Source organism: Oxyura jamaicensis, chromosome Z (genome assembly GCF_011077185.1).
Source record: "Oxyura jamaicensis isolate SHBP4307 breed ruddy duck chromosome Z, BPBGC_Ojam_1.0, whole genome shotgun sequence".
Lineage (NCBI taxonomy): Eukaryota > Metazoa > Chordata > Aves > Anseriformes > Anatidae > Oxyura > Oxyura jamaicensis.
Window position 1 is genome coordinate 8908941 of NC_048926.1, and position 14592 is coordinate 8923532.

The 14592-nt window shown below is 47.4% G+C and overlaps 1 protein-coding gene across 1 annotated transcript in view; it reads left to right on the forward strand.

The window, feature by feature from the left end:
• Positions 1 to 14592, forward strand: part of UBE2R2 (ubiquitin conjugating enzyme E2 R2) — a 52317-nt gene that overhangs the window by 34907 nt on the left and 2818 nt on the right. The window contains exons 2-4 of the mRNA XM_035310043.1: positions 4212 to 4298; positions 8626 to 8723; positions 13492 to 13626. Of these exons, the coding sequence (XP_035165934.1) occupies positions 4212 to 4298; positions 8626 to 8723; positions 13492 to 13626 (320 nt within the window). The remainder of the gene's footprint in view (positions 1 to 4211; positions 4299 to 8625; positions 8724 to 13491; positions 13627 to 14592) is intronic.

The window sequence follows — 14592 nt, forward strand, 5'->3', positions numbered from 1 at the left end:
AGACGTTCATTAGGAGTGCAGCTACAGAAAGCCATGATGTGTGCAGCGAGGAGCCTGGCTCTGCCTGTGGGCAAGAGACAACACGGAGACCTTGTGCTGCCTGCGAGGGCTGCAGCTCCTGCCTGGGCATGGGGGTGATCTGCAGGAGGTGAGAGATGCATGCAGTCTGCAGGAGCTTGGCTCTGGGCTGGCTGGAGCAGACCATCACAAAAACATTACCAAAAAGCACAAAATATTAATATATACATGTATATCCAACTCTTCCTTTGTATCTCAATTTGTTGGGTTTTCAGAGGATGCTCGCTTCTGTTGCTGCTGTGTGTGTTCATAAGCCGTGTGCTAAGCTGGCGATGTTATAAAATAAAAATTATCTTTACCAGGCACTGTCAGAAACATCAAGCAGCTGCAGTGTCCATTGGCCACTGTAACAAGCTGCTGTTTCCCCTGATATCCCCAAATCAGGTCAGTTGTTGTGACGCTGGTGGCTTTCCAGGAAATGGGTGCTCCCCCTGTTTTATCCCCCTCCCGTCGCCCCTCTGCAGAGGACAGATAGGATGGATTCACTGTTCCTACCATCGCTGCCTAAAAACGAGGCATCTGGGTTTTCCCAGCACGAGGGGAGTAGAATAAGTCAGACTACAGAGCTAAGCTGGAATAAATACTGAATTTCTAGACAGCTGAATTTAGGAGGGAATCCTGCTTATCTTAGTGTTTCCCATCAAGAGGGAGATGGTATTAATACCTAAGTTTTGCTTCAAGTACATGGCAAGACCTCTGGAAACTCAGAATCACTGCACTAATTATTCATAGTGATTATCAGGGCTCAATTCAGCGGTTGGTAGAAACGCTAGCTTTGCATTTTTAGGCTGATAACATGGATACCAAGTGGGATTTTATTTTTCCAGCATACATGGATTTCACTAGGGCTGTGCCGTACCAAAGCTGGAGCCTGAAGGAAACTGAAATCTGAAGTGCGATCACCACTGGCAATGCCAAGGAGCAAGGCAGTAAAACAGGAAACAGCTGAAATGCATGTCCCAGTAACCTTAAAATGTGGCGTGCTGCGACTTGGGGGTTGCAGTTCTTGTGCAGTAGCTGTAAACGCCTGCAAAAGGCTGGATCTTCTGACAGGCCGGCCTGTTGAATGGAAAACGAGGGGAGCTCATGGTTTTTAACTTATTTTTTTTTTTTAGGGGCCATATGTATGACCACTTATAAGCTGGGGAAGGGGGAACGGGTTGGGTGATTAGTCTATCATCCCCACATCAAATGGATTTTGTGGTGTCAGAGCCATGGTGAGATGGCAGCTGAAATCAGGGTTATTCCTGGTTAGTTTCAGCTCAGCTGGAGGAGTCGAACCGGTAAATGCAGTAACGGCTGGGTTCTTGAAGGTGTGTGGATGGCAACAAGGTAAATCCGGAGTCCTAAATCCATCTGTCTGGTTGTAAGCAGGCTGGGAGCGAGCTGCCCTGCAGCTCTGCCACTCTGAGTACGTGGCAGTCCCTGGCTGAGCTTGCCAGCCGTGGGAGGCAGCTCAGAGCTCAACTTGCCTTAGATCAGTGAAACTGCAGGGGGAGAACTGTGAGCTACTGCTTTATTTTAAAAAATGTGGTTATTGCCTAGTTCTGTCCCATTTTTGCATCTTAATATGTTTGGAATTGGGCTTTTAGTGGGGGGGTGGGAGGGGGGGAGCCTGACTTGTAACTGTGGCTGTTGCCGAGTCCGTGCAAGCAGTCTTGCAGCTTGTCTTGGAATTTCTTGGCTAACTTAACCCTCCAGAAACTCAAACAGCGTTCAGCGAGTGCGGAGTGGTTCTACGTAACTTCCTGTGATAGCTTGTGTTACGGCAGAGAAGCAGAGTAAACCTCCGGGGCCTGCCTATTTATAATGCTCTGGGGAAGCGGTTGGTTTTGCTTTTCAACTTCTGAATGATCTCAGTGCAGGGACCTGAAAGTGGTGCTTTTTAGAAAATCCCTGCTTGTAATGCGGGGTTCCCGAGTTCAGGGGCTTGTGGCTCTGAAACCAGGCTTTGTACAAAGGCTCCGTTTGCTTTCTGCTCCAGCACAGCATCTCGATGTGCTAAACATGCAGGCTAGCTAGAAGAGGCTCACTGACAGATAGCATGCCCCTGTGAATCCCCCGAACATGCGACTGGTTACAGGCAAGCTTGGCTCTCGGCTGCTTCTGCGTGAGCAGAAAAGACTCCTGTAAATTCTCTTCAGTTGCATTTTTCTGGTGCCAGAGCTCAGGAGGCATCTTTCCAAGGCAAAACACCAACTTTCATTAGTTCTCTAATATTTGCTTTTACAGGCAGGCAGATTGCCATTTTCTGTTGCAGAGCTGTGGCTACAGAACAGGATTTAGAAGTTGGAAGCCATCTCCTAGGGCCTGTAACTTCTGCATGGCCATCGTGCACAAAGCCCATGGATGCTCAATGGCTCAGCTTTCCCAGTGGTCCTCATCCAGCCCTGAGGGCTTCATCCCAGGATGTGGGAGCAGAGAAGCTGTGTTGGGAGGGATGGGACCTGCTTCCTCAGCCCCCAGCTGCGTATATGGGGTGTGAAGATGATGCTAATATGCGGCTGGCAAGGTTTTTTAGCTGTCTAGTAACTATACCTGTATAGAAGACATGCGTGTAGCTCCTGCCTAGAAATCCTGTAGCTAGCCCTGTCCTGAGTTTTGTTGTTTCTTGTATTTTTAATCTCGGTCTTTGGGCTGTTTCAAGCCTTAGATCTCCTGAAACTGCATGTAAGCACAGGAATGGGCTTGGGAAAACCCCAGTGGTCCGGAGAAGTCTGCAGCTATGAGATGCAGCGCTTGAGGTGAAGTAAATCTGCCCTGCCCTTGGTAAATCTTTGCTCTGCTCCCAGTCCTGGGCAGCACGTTTTGGAGCCAGGCATTGTCTCCCTGCAGCAGTTGCTTATTTCTGCAGCGGCGTGGTGATAACAGGCATTTGCCTGCTCTCTTGGAGCGGTGCCAGTCATGTAACTGACCTTAAACCGAGGGCTAGGATTGTTTAAGCAAATCCTGAATCGTTTGCTTGTGAGCATGCTGGGGCAAATTCCTGTGGTGGAAGGACCTGATGCTGCCGTAACATACCCACGTGCCACCAGTAGCACAAGCAGACGTGCAGTATGTAAAGCCATGTGAGCTGCTCAGCTTGTTTCATAAAGTTGAACAGAAAACCTTCTGTTCTTGGCTCCCTGGCACTTTGGCCTGATAAAAGCTGGGTTACAATGCAAAGGCGTATGCCAGTCTGTAAGTAAAACTGTAGCCAGCTGCTTAATCGCTCGTGATGGAAGTTGTTTGCCCGCCTGCTTACGTTTCTGGGACCTGGGACAAAACCTTCCCATACCTTGTCCTGTGAACAAGGTCAGCGACCACCTCCTGGGCTGGTTGCTTCTTAACCTGCCCAGATTCAGCCCTTTTTCCCTACTTGGCTGGCTTTTCCAGCTGCTGCAAGTGGCAGGGCAGCATGGAAGTCGCATCCAGTGCTGGGATCTCTGCAGCTTCTGCACAACTGACTCAGCTCAGTCTTGCCCCACCGCCATCTGCTGACCTCATGTGTATGGAAGGGCAACGCTTACCATCCTGTCCCATCGGTGTTTGGTTCATCAGGTTGCACGGATTTACTAAACAGACACAAACAGCATTCAGATGTGTTTGTTGTGGCAAAAAGTATGCTGTTAAGAACCCAGGTAGACCAGTTTTATTCTCATAAGAAAGGCAAAAAGCCCTGGGTGTCAGTTAAGCAAGCATTTAACGAATCTTCCCTCTGGAAAGATTAAATTAAAATTTTTGCACTGGCACACGTAAAACAGGTCTTTTTGTCATGGCAAATGGTTCTGGCCTCCTTCTGAACCCAGCAAGAAAACAATATCTTTATCTTCTCACATCTGTTTTGCCCTGATGAACAACAGTTTCTGGACAGTGCTGCATGAATCAGGATGTGGCAAATAGGTTTTGGCTTGTTCTCAGGACTCAGCTGGGCTGGTAAGGCTCAGGTATTCAGATTTTTTTTTCCTGTTTAGTTACTGTTCTGCTTATAAGAAACTGTAGGGTTGTATTGTGGCTCTACATGGGCACTGGTATGTGAGGTGATCTGCTCAATGGCCTTACTTGAATTTGCGTTTTCCACTTTTTCATTGTCATCGTAGCTTGCTGATCTCCTGTTGTTCTGTTTCCTAACTATTTTTTTTTCTTTTTTCCAGGCTCACATTAAGTTTCCTATTGACTATCCATATTCACCACCTACCTTCAGATTCCTGACCAAAATGTGGCACCCCAACATTTATGAGGTAAGGTTTTTAAAAGAAGTTTTCCTAGGCACGTGAGAAAGCTTTCTACTTCCTGAAATTTGTGGAAGTATGGATGGTACTAAATATTTCTAGAAATAACTAAAGTGGTAAGCTGTTTGTGTTAAATATCAGGTTAATGCTTCAGCAACAGTTAATCCTGGAACTTGTAGGAAAAGCTGTTCTGGCAGGCAGGGATGGAGCCTTTCTCCTACCTGCATTTGCATCCTGTAGCCCCAGCTGAAGCACTGTACCGCAAGTGCTGGCAATTTTAGGGGATTCCTGGATGAAAGCTGGTTTGGCCTTTGTCTTAGCTACTGTGCTACTTATGCAACTAGTGGTTGTACACTGTTCAAATACATCTTCATTTCTGGCTTAGCCCACAGTCTTGTGTGATGCAACAAGACATAATGGGGAAACAATCTGCGAATGAAGGGGTTTGGTCTCAAGGCACTCTGACTGCAGAAGAACCAGAGCTGGGCTGGAATCCAGCTTCAGGGTCCTGTGCAGCCTGGTTGCTCTTCAGAGAAGACTGAACAGATACCTCTGGGCCAAATGTCCGCAGGCCAGCTTGGAGCAGCCCTTAGTTCAGTGCGTGTGTGGGTCACGTTCAAAGGGTAACACCTGTGGGCTGTTGCATCCGTCATTGGATCATGGTACGAGCAGCTCCTGAAAGGGAACGTTTGTATACAAATGCTCCTCAGAAAGCAGCACTCCCTAGCTTGAAAATGTCATCTCTGATGCTGAGAACAGGATGCTTGGAGAGGCTCGGGGTGAAGGCAGCACGGGGAGGTGCTGTGCTGAGGATGCCTGGTGCATCCCCGTGCTCCGTGAGCCTGGGGGCTGGTGGTGCCAACCTGAGCTCCTGTGCCACTGCCTGGGCATAGCACAAATTGCTCTGCATGTGCCATGAATAGGCTAGGCTGTGTTTCTTGCTGGGCTTTCGTATATCAAATGATCTTTAGCTTATCAGCCTGGCTGAGCTGAGCTGCCGTGTTACAGAGCAGCAGCTCGAGACAGACTTCAACAGCACTGGTGCGAAGACAGTGAGAAGGAGCATTTTGTTTCGTGGGTGCAATGTTGCTTCTAATCTTAGTGCAATCAGTTCAAAACTACCCAATTTCAACGAGCCGTATTTGAAAGTTGAAGGCCTGTTTTGGGTTAAAATTTGACTTAAACTGGAGGCCAGTCAAGTTCCTGTTAAACTTCAGAATATTCTAACCAGTCCTTCTAGGACTGCTGCGTGGAGTAGTTTGAGAGGCTAAAAGCCTTTTACAAATGTTCCCATTAGTACAGCTCTGCCACCTTGTCACAGGTCTCTGAGTTTCTGCAGGTTTCCTTTGGGTCCAGTTCAAAACAGGAATGTCACTTCCTCACAGTGAACAAATGATGGCTTTGCTTGGTGCCTTGGGCTCAGAAGGCCTTTTCTAACAAGCCGCTGCTGCTGGATGTCCATCCTGAAGGAGTGCACTTTGTGTCACACTAAACTGCACTGATGTTTTAGTCAGAAATGGCCAAAAGCCTTTCCAAACTTCAGTGCAGAGCAGGGTAGTAATCCGTTCTAATTACTGGATGCTCGGGAGGATTACCTTGTTATGCTCAGGGACTTCCTAAAATCAGCCATCTGACAGTCTCCTGGCTTGAGTTTTGGACTTGACATCAAATCTAACGTGTAGCCAAGGAGGCTGTTTTTCCTCAAGGCTCTTTCAGTTACATGAGAGCTTGGTCTATAAATAAATAAAATGTTGGGACCTGCATGTTACTGCAGATCCGTACTGTAGAGGTTGTTCCTGAATGCAGAAATTCTCATGCAGGAAGTGAGTGGGAAATGGTTACCACAGTAGTATGTACAAACCAAATCTGGGAAAGGCCCAGTCCCAGTGGGAAAGATGAAAAATTGGCTCTAGGAACAACTGCAGGTAGGAGGAGAAAGTAACCCAAAACTTGATGGGTGTATTTCGGGGTTACTGTTCAAATACTCCAGCTCTCAGCTTTGTACTTTGTGTTCATAGCAGTGTTTCTTGGAGCTGAGGGAATCTGAAGCAGCTTGCAGGCTGTTTTGGAAACAACACTTAAGCATTGAAGATGAGGCACTGGGATAACTCCAAATGAAACTGAGAATAAATCAGCAAAGGGCTTGAGGTTTGAGGGTTTGTCAGGAGGGAAAAAATATCTTTCAGTGTAATGAAGATGAAAGAAAGTAGCAGTTTGCAGAATCTGCTGGTGAGACCAGATGGAGAGGTTGAGGCTGACGTTCCAGTTCTGAGCAGAGGCTCGAGGAGCTTGTGTGTCTTCCTCATCTCCAGTTTGCTTGGGTCACCTAGCTGGATTTTGGTAAAACTGCATTTAGTACTGGGGTCTCTATTTTTGAGGCAACAGGCATTTTAGTTCTGTCATAATAAAGTATAGGCTGGTTCCTGCACTTTTTCTTCCTCTGGCAGATAAATACACCATCCTCCTTGTTCCTGTCTTTCAGAAATGTACGTAGGATGAGTTCTCCCCTTGCCTACACTGATCCCTAAAACCTTATGCTGATCTCAAGCCCCACGACACTTGTGCAGTGCTAATAGAGTGCTAATGCAGTGCTGCCCTATTTGAATTCTCAAAGATGTAACCTTAATGGTTGCAAAAAGGAAACCTAACATCCTTACTTCCATCTTCACTTTCACATTGCAAAATATCTGCTGGTCCATGTGCTGCTACTTGTTGACAGGAGGGACTTCCCCAGTGTGCTACAATGCTTTCTTTTGGTCAGCACTAGGTTTTCCTGGGAGACGTTTAATGGAGAAACTGTGTAGGCTAGGGGAAATTATGAATAAATCCAGAATAGGCCATAGACATAATTTAGCACTAGTAAGGTTAATTTCACCTTAAAATTATATTAAAAATATTTACGGATTGCGCAAGTCTCTTGGAGTCCTGAAAAAGAAACTGCCTTGTTATGACAAACTGTTCCAGCAACAGAAGTGTACGCCTGGGCATTCAGCAGCTCCAGGTGCTACTTTGCTTTTTGTAGTTATGTTCTTGACAAAAAGCTGCTTCAAAATGACGTTGGCTCACTAAATTAGCATACCTGGCAGGTTCGGTGCGTAGCTGAATCCTGGATACCGATCACAAGCCTCCACTGGTGAAGTAGGCTCTCATTTGACTATAAAACAAATGTCATTGTTAATCATGGTGAGCTGAAACGTTTGGGAGGCTCCTCAGGTGAGCTGCTGCTATCTGTAGCTGGGATCGCTGCCTGGGGCTCAAAGGCACGGATGCTATCGCTGAGAGCAGCAGCGCTGCTTTGTGCTCTAGCTGCCAGGGGCAGAGCAGCGTTGGAGGCTCCTCAGGATGTAGCTGAGACCTAGTGCTTGGGGAGCTGCCTGCTTGCAGCCTCCTTCCTACAAAGCTGATCCTCAGTTTGTCTTGTTCTTCTCACCAACCCGTACCTTAGATCAAGGCAACAAGTGACAGCCTTGTCATCTGCCCCATGGTGCGGGGTGGCACTGGGACCCCACAAGCCCCTCGGGTCTGCTTTGCTGGAGGACATCAGCTGTGGTGAATATTGCTACAGTACCCCTATGGAGTAATCCTGTCAGGGTGCTGTTGCTGACAGAAACCTGTAAAAGCAATTCTTTTAGTGTTTATAAATGGCAGGCATTATGAAACTTTGAATCTATATTCAGGCTATAAGGCTGGTGAGTAAAACACAGCTTGAGGATTATGTAGCTGTATGGCTTCCATACGCTGCCAAAATATTCTCTCTTGCATGCTGGAAGGGGCTCTCTGTGAAACCTTCAGGGAGCATCTCCTGCTTTTTCACCTGATATTTCAAACAGGTATGTCTTCGGGGAGCAGCCTCAGCCTGCCTTGCACCATCTGTTCAACCTCTGCGCATCCCAGGAGAAGCATTGTTTTGATACCTGAGCTAGGACAGAGTGCTGAATCCCTGAATTTAAAGATTCTTGTAGCTAACTCAGTTACCACTCGGGAAGAAAAAAAAATTAACCTTACGTTAGGTCTCGTGTGGCTAAAGCTCATCTCCGTCACGATGGCAGTATGTGCTGTCTAGAGACTTAGTTTTATGTGACTTTACTACTATTGTTGGTTGCTTTGCTACATTCTCTTAAATATGTTGGCCTGAGATTTTTATATCAATGTGCAGACTAAGGGAAGATTTTGAACATATTAATGTGGCAGACCTAGATGGAGAACTGCTTCCAGTTCTTTCACTTTTTTTCATATCAACAAGGCAAAATGTCTCAAACATAGCCAGAGATGGAATTGAGTCTTCAGACCTTTACCTTGAGCCGGGCTGTTCTCAACTTTGCTTTCTGTCTTTCAGAATGGAGATGTATGTATTTCAATTCTTCACCCACCTGTAGATGACCCGCAAAGTGGAGAGCTGCCATCTGAGAGGTGGAACCCTACCCAGAACGTCAGGTAACAGTGTGAGCCAGTGGTGTGTAAAGCTGACCTCAGAGGCCTGTCATCCCTAGACTAAAGCCTGTGTTGGGAAAAGTTTCAGAAGGGAATTAAAGACTTTAGGGGGTTTTTAGAGCTTGAATCAGGTAGGAACTGGACTCACCAAGCTGTCTGAAGATACTGGAATGTGCTGAGTGTCCTGATGCTGGGTTAATGATGTAGAGCCTTCTGCCATGTTCACAGGTTTTCATGTTCTTAAAGCAATCTCAAATGTTTTAACCTTTTCCGAGGCATGTTACCCTACGCTTCAGTTATCCAAACTCTTCTAAGATACCAATTAGTGGAAAAGGGCATCTCTGAGTATTCAGGCCCCATGGGAGTAAAGTTGTGCACAGTGCTACCTGTAGTTGACCTTCTGATACTTGTCCCTATCTCCTGTCCTGTAGTGTGGTGTCTCAAGCAGTTAGCTAGGTAGTAGTTCTTTTGCTGCCAAAACCAAACGATCACTAAGTACCAGAGGCATTCAAGGCTGCTATGTCCATTTTTGAAACATCAGCTGGATTTCATTCTAATTTCAAGACACTGCCGATAAAGAACTCACAAAACAAACATCAAATAGCAAATCACTGGGCACTGACCTGTGCAGCACGAGTGACATAGGGAAAGGACCTTGAACTCAGGTACTTCTGCTCTAACTACTTAATGTGATTCATTATGCAAACAAAGTTAAAATAACTGACCCTATATTTTTAGCACATCATATAAAAAGTATGCTTTTTTTAGAGTGATTTATTAGATACTGGTTCCTTATTTAACTCTTTTTTTCCATTGGTAGATCCAGCTAGGGATCTCAACCCCTATGAGGGAATGTAGAGATAGGAAGAGGATAGTCTGATGGTTTGACTCTGCTTTTATCTGAATTGGCTTCCTGAAGTTAATTTGAAAAAAGCCTTTGTCAAAGCAAAGATCTAGCAAGGGGGGGTTATTGGATTCTTGACCCTTGGAATGGGATTGTAACACACACTGCAAAGTGCTGAACTAGAACTAACGTGGCAGCAAACTAGGATTTGTAGCAGTCAGCAAATCATAATAACTGTTCCCTCCTGGAGCACGGTACATCAAGGTTAAAAAGGCTTGAGAGAAATGGTCCATCTCAGTTGTGTGAAGTTATAAAGACTTGGGAGTCTTACCTTAAAAGCTTAAGCTAAATGTTACCCAATCCATCTGTCCCAAGTAGAAGTGAGTATGAGGCGCTCTCTCAAGTTCTAGTCCAGACTGGCTTCTAATTTTTTTAATTAACTTAAATAGTATTTTAAACTGTGTACTGCTGAGCTACGTTGAGTTGTCCCTCTGCTCACATGGCTATTAACCATATCAAATATATGAAAAAACAGTATATCTCCTCCAGTTGTCAGGACTAGATGTCAAGCAAGTTAAACATAGTTTACAAGCAGCTAAGGGCATTAATTACTTAGATCACACTCACATTCTGACTGTTTAATTGTACACAGCACTGAAAGCTTGATGTGAAATGGATCTTGCCAGCTATGGTTGCTGCTTTTCCTAACCACGATGCAGTTTTTGGTGCTTACTCTCCTGGAACACTTTGGGCATAGGGGTGATGTCTGGGGAGAAAACATTCCTCGGATGCGTTGGCAAGTGGCAACAAAGCTTGTCCTTAAATGTTAGCCCACTGCCAGCACCACCCATCGGGCTAAGTGCCTCATACAAATGTTTCCTGCTGGGGTCCCATCTGGCTTTGCAAGGCTCCAGAGTTTGTCAGATTGGAGGCAGCAGGACTGGAGGTGCATGAGGGGAGCACGGTTGTAATGCGCTGCATGTGAAACCTCTTCAGTTGCTGAATTTTGCAAATCCTGCAGAGTATTGGCAATTCACTGCAGCTGAGCACGGCTGAAGTGTCTGCAGGGTGGGATATCATTCAGCTTGGAGAGCACCCGTGCTTCCACCTCCAAAGGTGTCAAGCATACTTGCTTTTAGTTTTTTAACGTGGACTTCCCTGTCACTGGGAGCAAGGTGAGTCAGCCACAAGTAAGTACGGCAAACATCCAGCAAGATATGGAGGAAGGCAGCTATGATCTGTGTGGCAGAGAATGCTGCTTATCCTTGTGTCCCCAGGGCCATTAAGCTGAGGAAGTGGTGGCAGGTCTTAGGAGCTGAGGATCTTTGATCATTTTGGCTGCCCTTCTCCGTATCTCCGTGGCTTCACTATGTCCTTTGAGGTGTGCAATATTCAGCAGGTGCACTCAGCACAATGTTTGAGATGCTGCTGCATCCATGCCTTGTGAAGAGAGGTGATGCCTGGCCTCACTGCTGCTTTCCTTCCTGAGGATGCTGATTTTTGTTGGCTCTTGCAGCTGCCAGCAGTGTATTGAGTTGGCTGACAAACTGTTCACATCTAACATTTGACTTCAGCTACACTGGTGGTAAACCTTTTACTTTATGTTGGAGAACAAAAATGTGCTAGGACAAATCTCCGCACACTTCTAAAAATGGCTTTGAGAAGCTACAATGTAGATAGCAGCTGGAACAAAAAAAGCCTTTTCACAGAATCATAAAATATCCCGAGTTGGAAGGGACCCATAAGGATCATAAAGTCCAACTCCTTCAGCATAAGGTATGTACCAGGATGCAGTGGCTGGGGCTCCCAACCAGTCTGCGTGATGTCTGCTTGGGTTTAGATGCAATTCACCTGTGTCTGAGCCTTCTGTTGATTCATGAAGAGAAAAAGGCACGTAACAGGGCTGATTCCTTGCGCTTCTGCTGGCTTCTCTCTGATGATAAAGGGATCCGGAGGGACTTGCTTTGTGAAGACAGTGGCACTGTAAACTTTGAAATAAGTAGTGTGGCATCTGACAGAGAGCAGCTCACAAGGTAACTGTTCCCCGAAAGAGCAGGGAAGGATGCACAGAAGCACAACGCAGGCTTAAATCCCTGCTCTTCATGCAAACAGCTTGACTATAGTGTGGCCTGAATGAGAAACAGATGCACAAGAATATTGCAGAAGGTCAGTCTGTGTCCAGGGTGGTGCGGTTCATATATTGTTGCTGAGGGTGTTTTCAGTCCCCAGGTGATCACTTTTCTGTTGGGCCCCCTGCACTGGGATCCCTTCTTGTTAGTGTACCTCGTTTACCCCCAGTTTGAATCAAAGCAGCGTGCGGTTCCTGAGGTACCAAAACTCCCGGAGCTGAGGTGACACTAACGCCCTAGCTGGGGGTGAGCAGCGCAGCCTCGCCGCTCGTGGCCGCAGGCCTTGGTGGTGTGCTTAAGTGGCTTTGCGCTGACTTTGGAGCCTGGGGCACTGCAGTAGAAATCTGCCTTCTCTCACTTTGTTTGGAGTAAGATGGGTAGAGCAGATGCTAAATCCAGCTACTAATTCCTGTCCTGGGCCTTCCCTGGGCTTTGCTCGGTCTAAGCAAAGCGCTGCAGTGCTGCTGGAGCTAAATTTTTGGCTTCATAGCCTGGCTGGGAAGAATCAAAAGCCTTTGAATAAATCCTTGAGATGAAGTGGAAGACAGGCACTCTCCTGCCCATCATTCCAGTCTGGCCAGGCAGATTTTTCCAGAGCTGTCATTCTCTTCCTACTGAATTATGTCCTTTGGAAAGCAGATTGTGGAAGCCGTGCTGATAGCCGTGCTGAGCAGGCTGGCCAGATTTAAGTGTTTCATTTCAAAGTCTTTCAAGAAGCAAAGCATCCAAATGACCAAGCGTTTCCTGGCGCTGTATCCCAGTTAAACGATCAGTTAGATGTGCTCAGCATACACTGCTGAGAGCACCTCGAATTCAGTGTGAGGACAGAGGCGGCCCTAGGCTCCTTTAATCAGTTCTGCAGGGCAGCTGCTGCGTGCAGCTGTATTCCAGGGCCTGTCACTTGCCTCTGGTCTTTCCTTCCACTTCCACTGAAAGCTTTTGCCAGCTCTTTGCACCTCAGGAGGGTGAAGCTGTTGTGGTAGCTGAGGAGAGGTGATACCTGGCCATGGCTCCAGCCTCTGGACTCATTGGGCAGGGGCAGCAGCACAGCCCCATGGAGGGCCTCGGGTCGCTGCGGTCCTCCTTGCTCCCCGGGGGACAGGCAAGGAGCCTGGCTTTCTGCTGGGGAGCCGCACGTCACCAGGAGCAGGCTCACCGAGCGTGTCTCCAGCCCTGCACCGTCCCCAGGAGGCGTGGATGAGCTGAAAGCAGTCTGAGCTGAGCTCTGCTGGCCACCGCCGCCACAAGGACGTGGACAGAAGTGGTGGGCTATGTGCCAGAGGGCTCTTGGCTCTGTGTTCCCTCCCCACACTTGTTTTCTTTTCTAGCTCACGTGTCAGATAGCAAAGTGAAGGCTTCTGCAGCTCAGTCTGTGGGAGCCCCTGGGCAAGGCAGCTGGAACATGCTCTGGGCTGTACCAATCAGTGCAAAAACATTTCCAACCAGAAGGGTCCCACAGCACAGCACGGCCTGGGGAGGTGCTGGGACTGCCTGAACACCTTTCTCCATGCTAGAGAGCTTTTCCCCTCTAGATTTCCTGAAGCATGTTTTTGTCTGTAGTCAGGTTCTTGAGGTTTGTGCTGTATCGCTTTCCCTGTGCTGCCAGCCACGGACTGAAGTTCACAAATACCTGCTTTCACTCCAGCTGTTGGTCAGTTGTGCTTAGCTTAGGTTTTGACTTTAAACAATGCATTCTGATGCTTTTCCAATGCCTTGCCTAAAAAAAAAAAAGCTGTCAGCACCCAGGATCTGTGACTGCTTTAGCCCTGACCCTGCTGTTGTGGTTACCTTTTTTCAGGACTATCTTACTGAGTGTAATCTCTCTGCTTAATGAGCCCAACACATTCTCTCCTGCCAATGTGGATGCGTCAGTCATGTTCAGGAAATGGAGGGACAGTAAAGGAAAAGACAAGGAGTATGCGGAAATCATAAGGTAAGCTTTGTTCTGTGTGAGGCTGTGCTACCAGCCTCCTCCTCCGAATCCTGCAGAACAGACTGCTTGCAGAACTTGCTGAAACCAACTTCTCACTCTGGTTGCTTCTTTAGAAATGAGTCCTACAGATTTATTCCAAGTCCATGGTTCTGGTCTCTAGATTTTTCAGCATAAAAATGGTGCAGACTTCTGGAGCAGAAGGCCCAGGCTGATCTGTCTTTGAATTGTTATTTTCTCAGACTAATCTGGCATGATGCTCCGCAAAACCTCTTGGCTTCTAGTAAATCCCACTTGAAGTCCCTACTTGCCTTTGAGCACTGCTTGGGATGTGATTCAAACTGACTGCATCCTACTAATTCTGTGCTTAATGCACTCATGAATCATAATCGTGTCCCTCCAATTTGAAGGAGTATCAGCAGGGTTTGGCAAGTGTTTGCAAAGCGTGGGGTTTGATTAGCTGGGAGCACTGTTCAGTCTTGACTGTCCCTTGCTCGGAAGCTCGTGGTTCATCAGGTGCTGTTGGAAGACAATACAAACTTGAGCCAGGGTGGCTTGGAACCACAAATGAGCAGCCCCTGCTGCAGAGTGGCTGCTGTCACACTTGCTTGGAAAAAAAAAAAAAAAAAGAAAAACTAAATCTGCATTGACTTGGCTAGCTGGGCGCACAGAGCAGAGCCGTGGTTGGAGCTGAGTGGGGTGGTTGCTGGCCTGAGCTGGGCCAAGAGCCTCACCAGAGGTTATCTGTGTCCCCAGCAGCTGGCTTCAGCAGAGCTGGCCTTGCTCCAAAACAGAGCAGGAGGCAGCTCACGGCCTGACCTGGGGTGTTGGGGAGTGCTCATGTCCCACCGGCACCGGGCAGCAGCGGGGTTATGGCTTTGCCTGCTCCCCTGGGGGAGCCGAGCGGTGCCAGATGCTCAGGGCAATGCCAGGTTGGGGCATGCTGGGCTGGTCTTTGGTGGTGGGGGA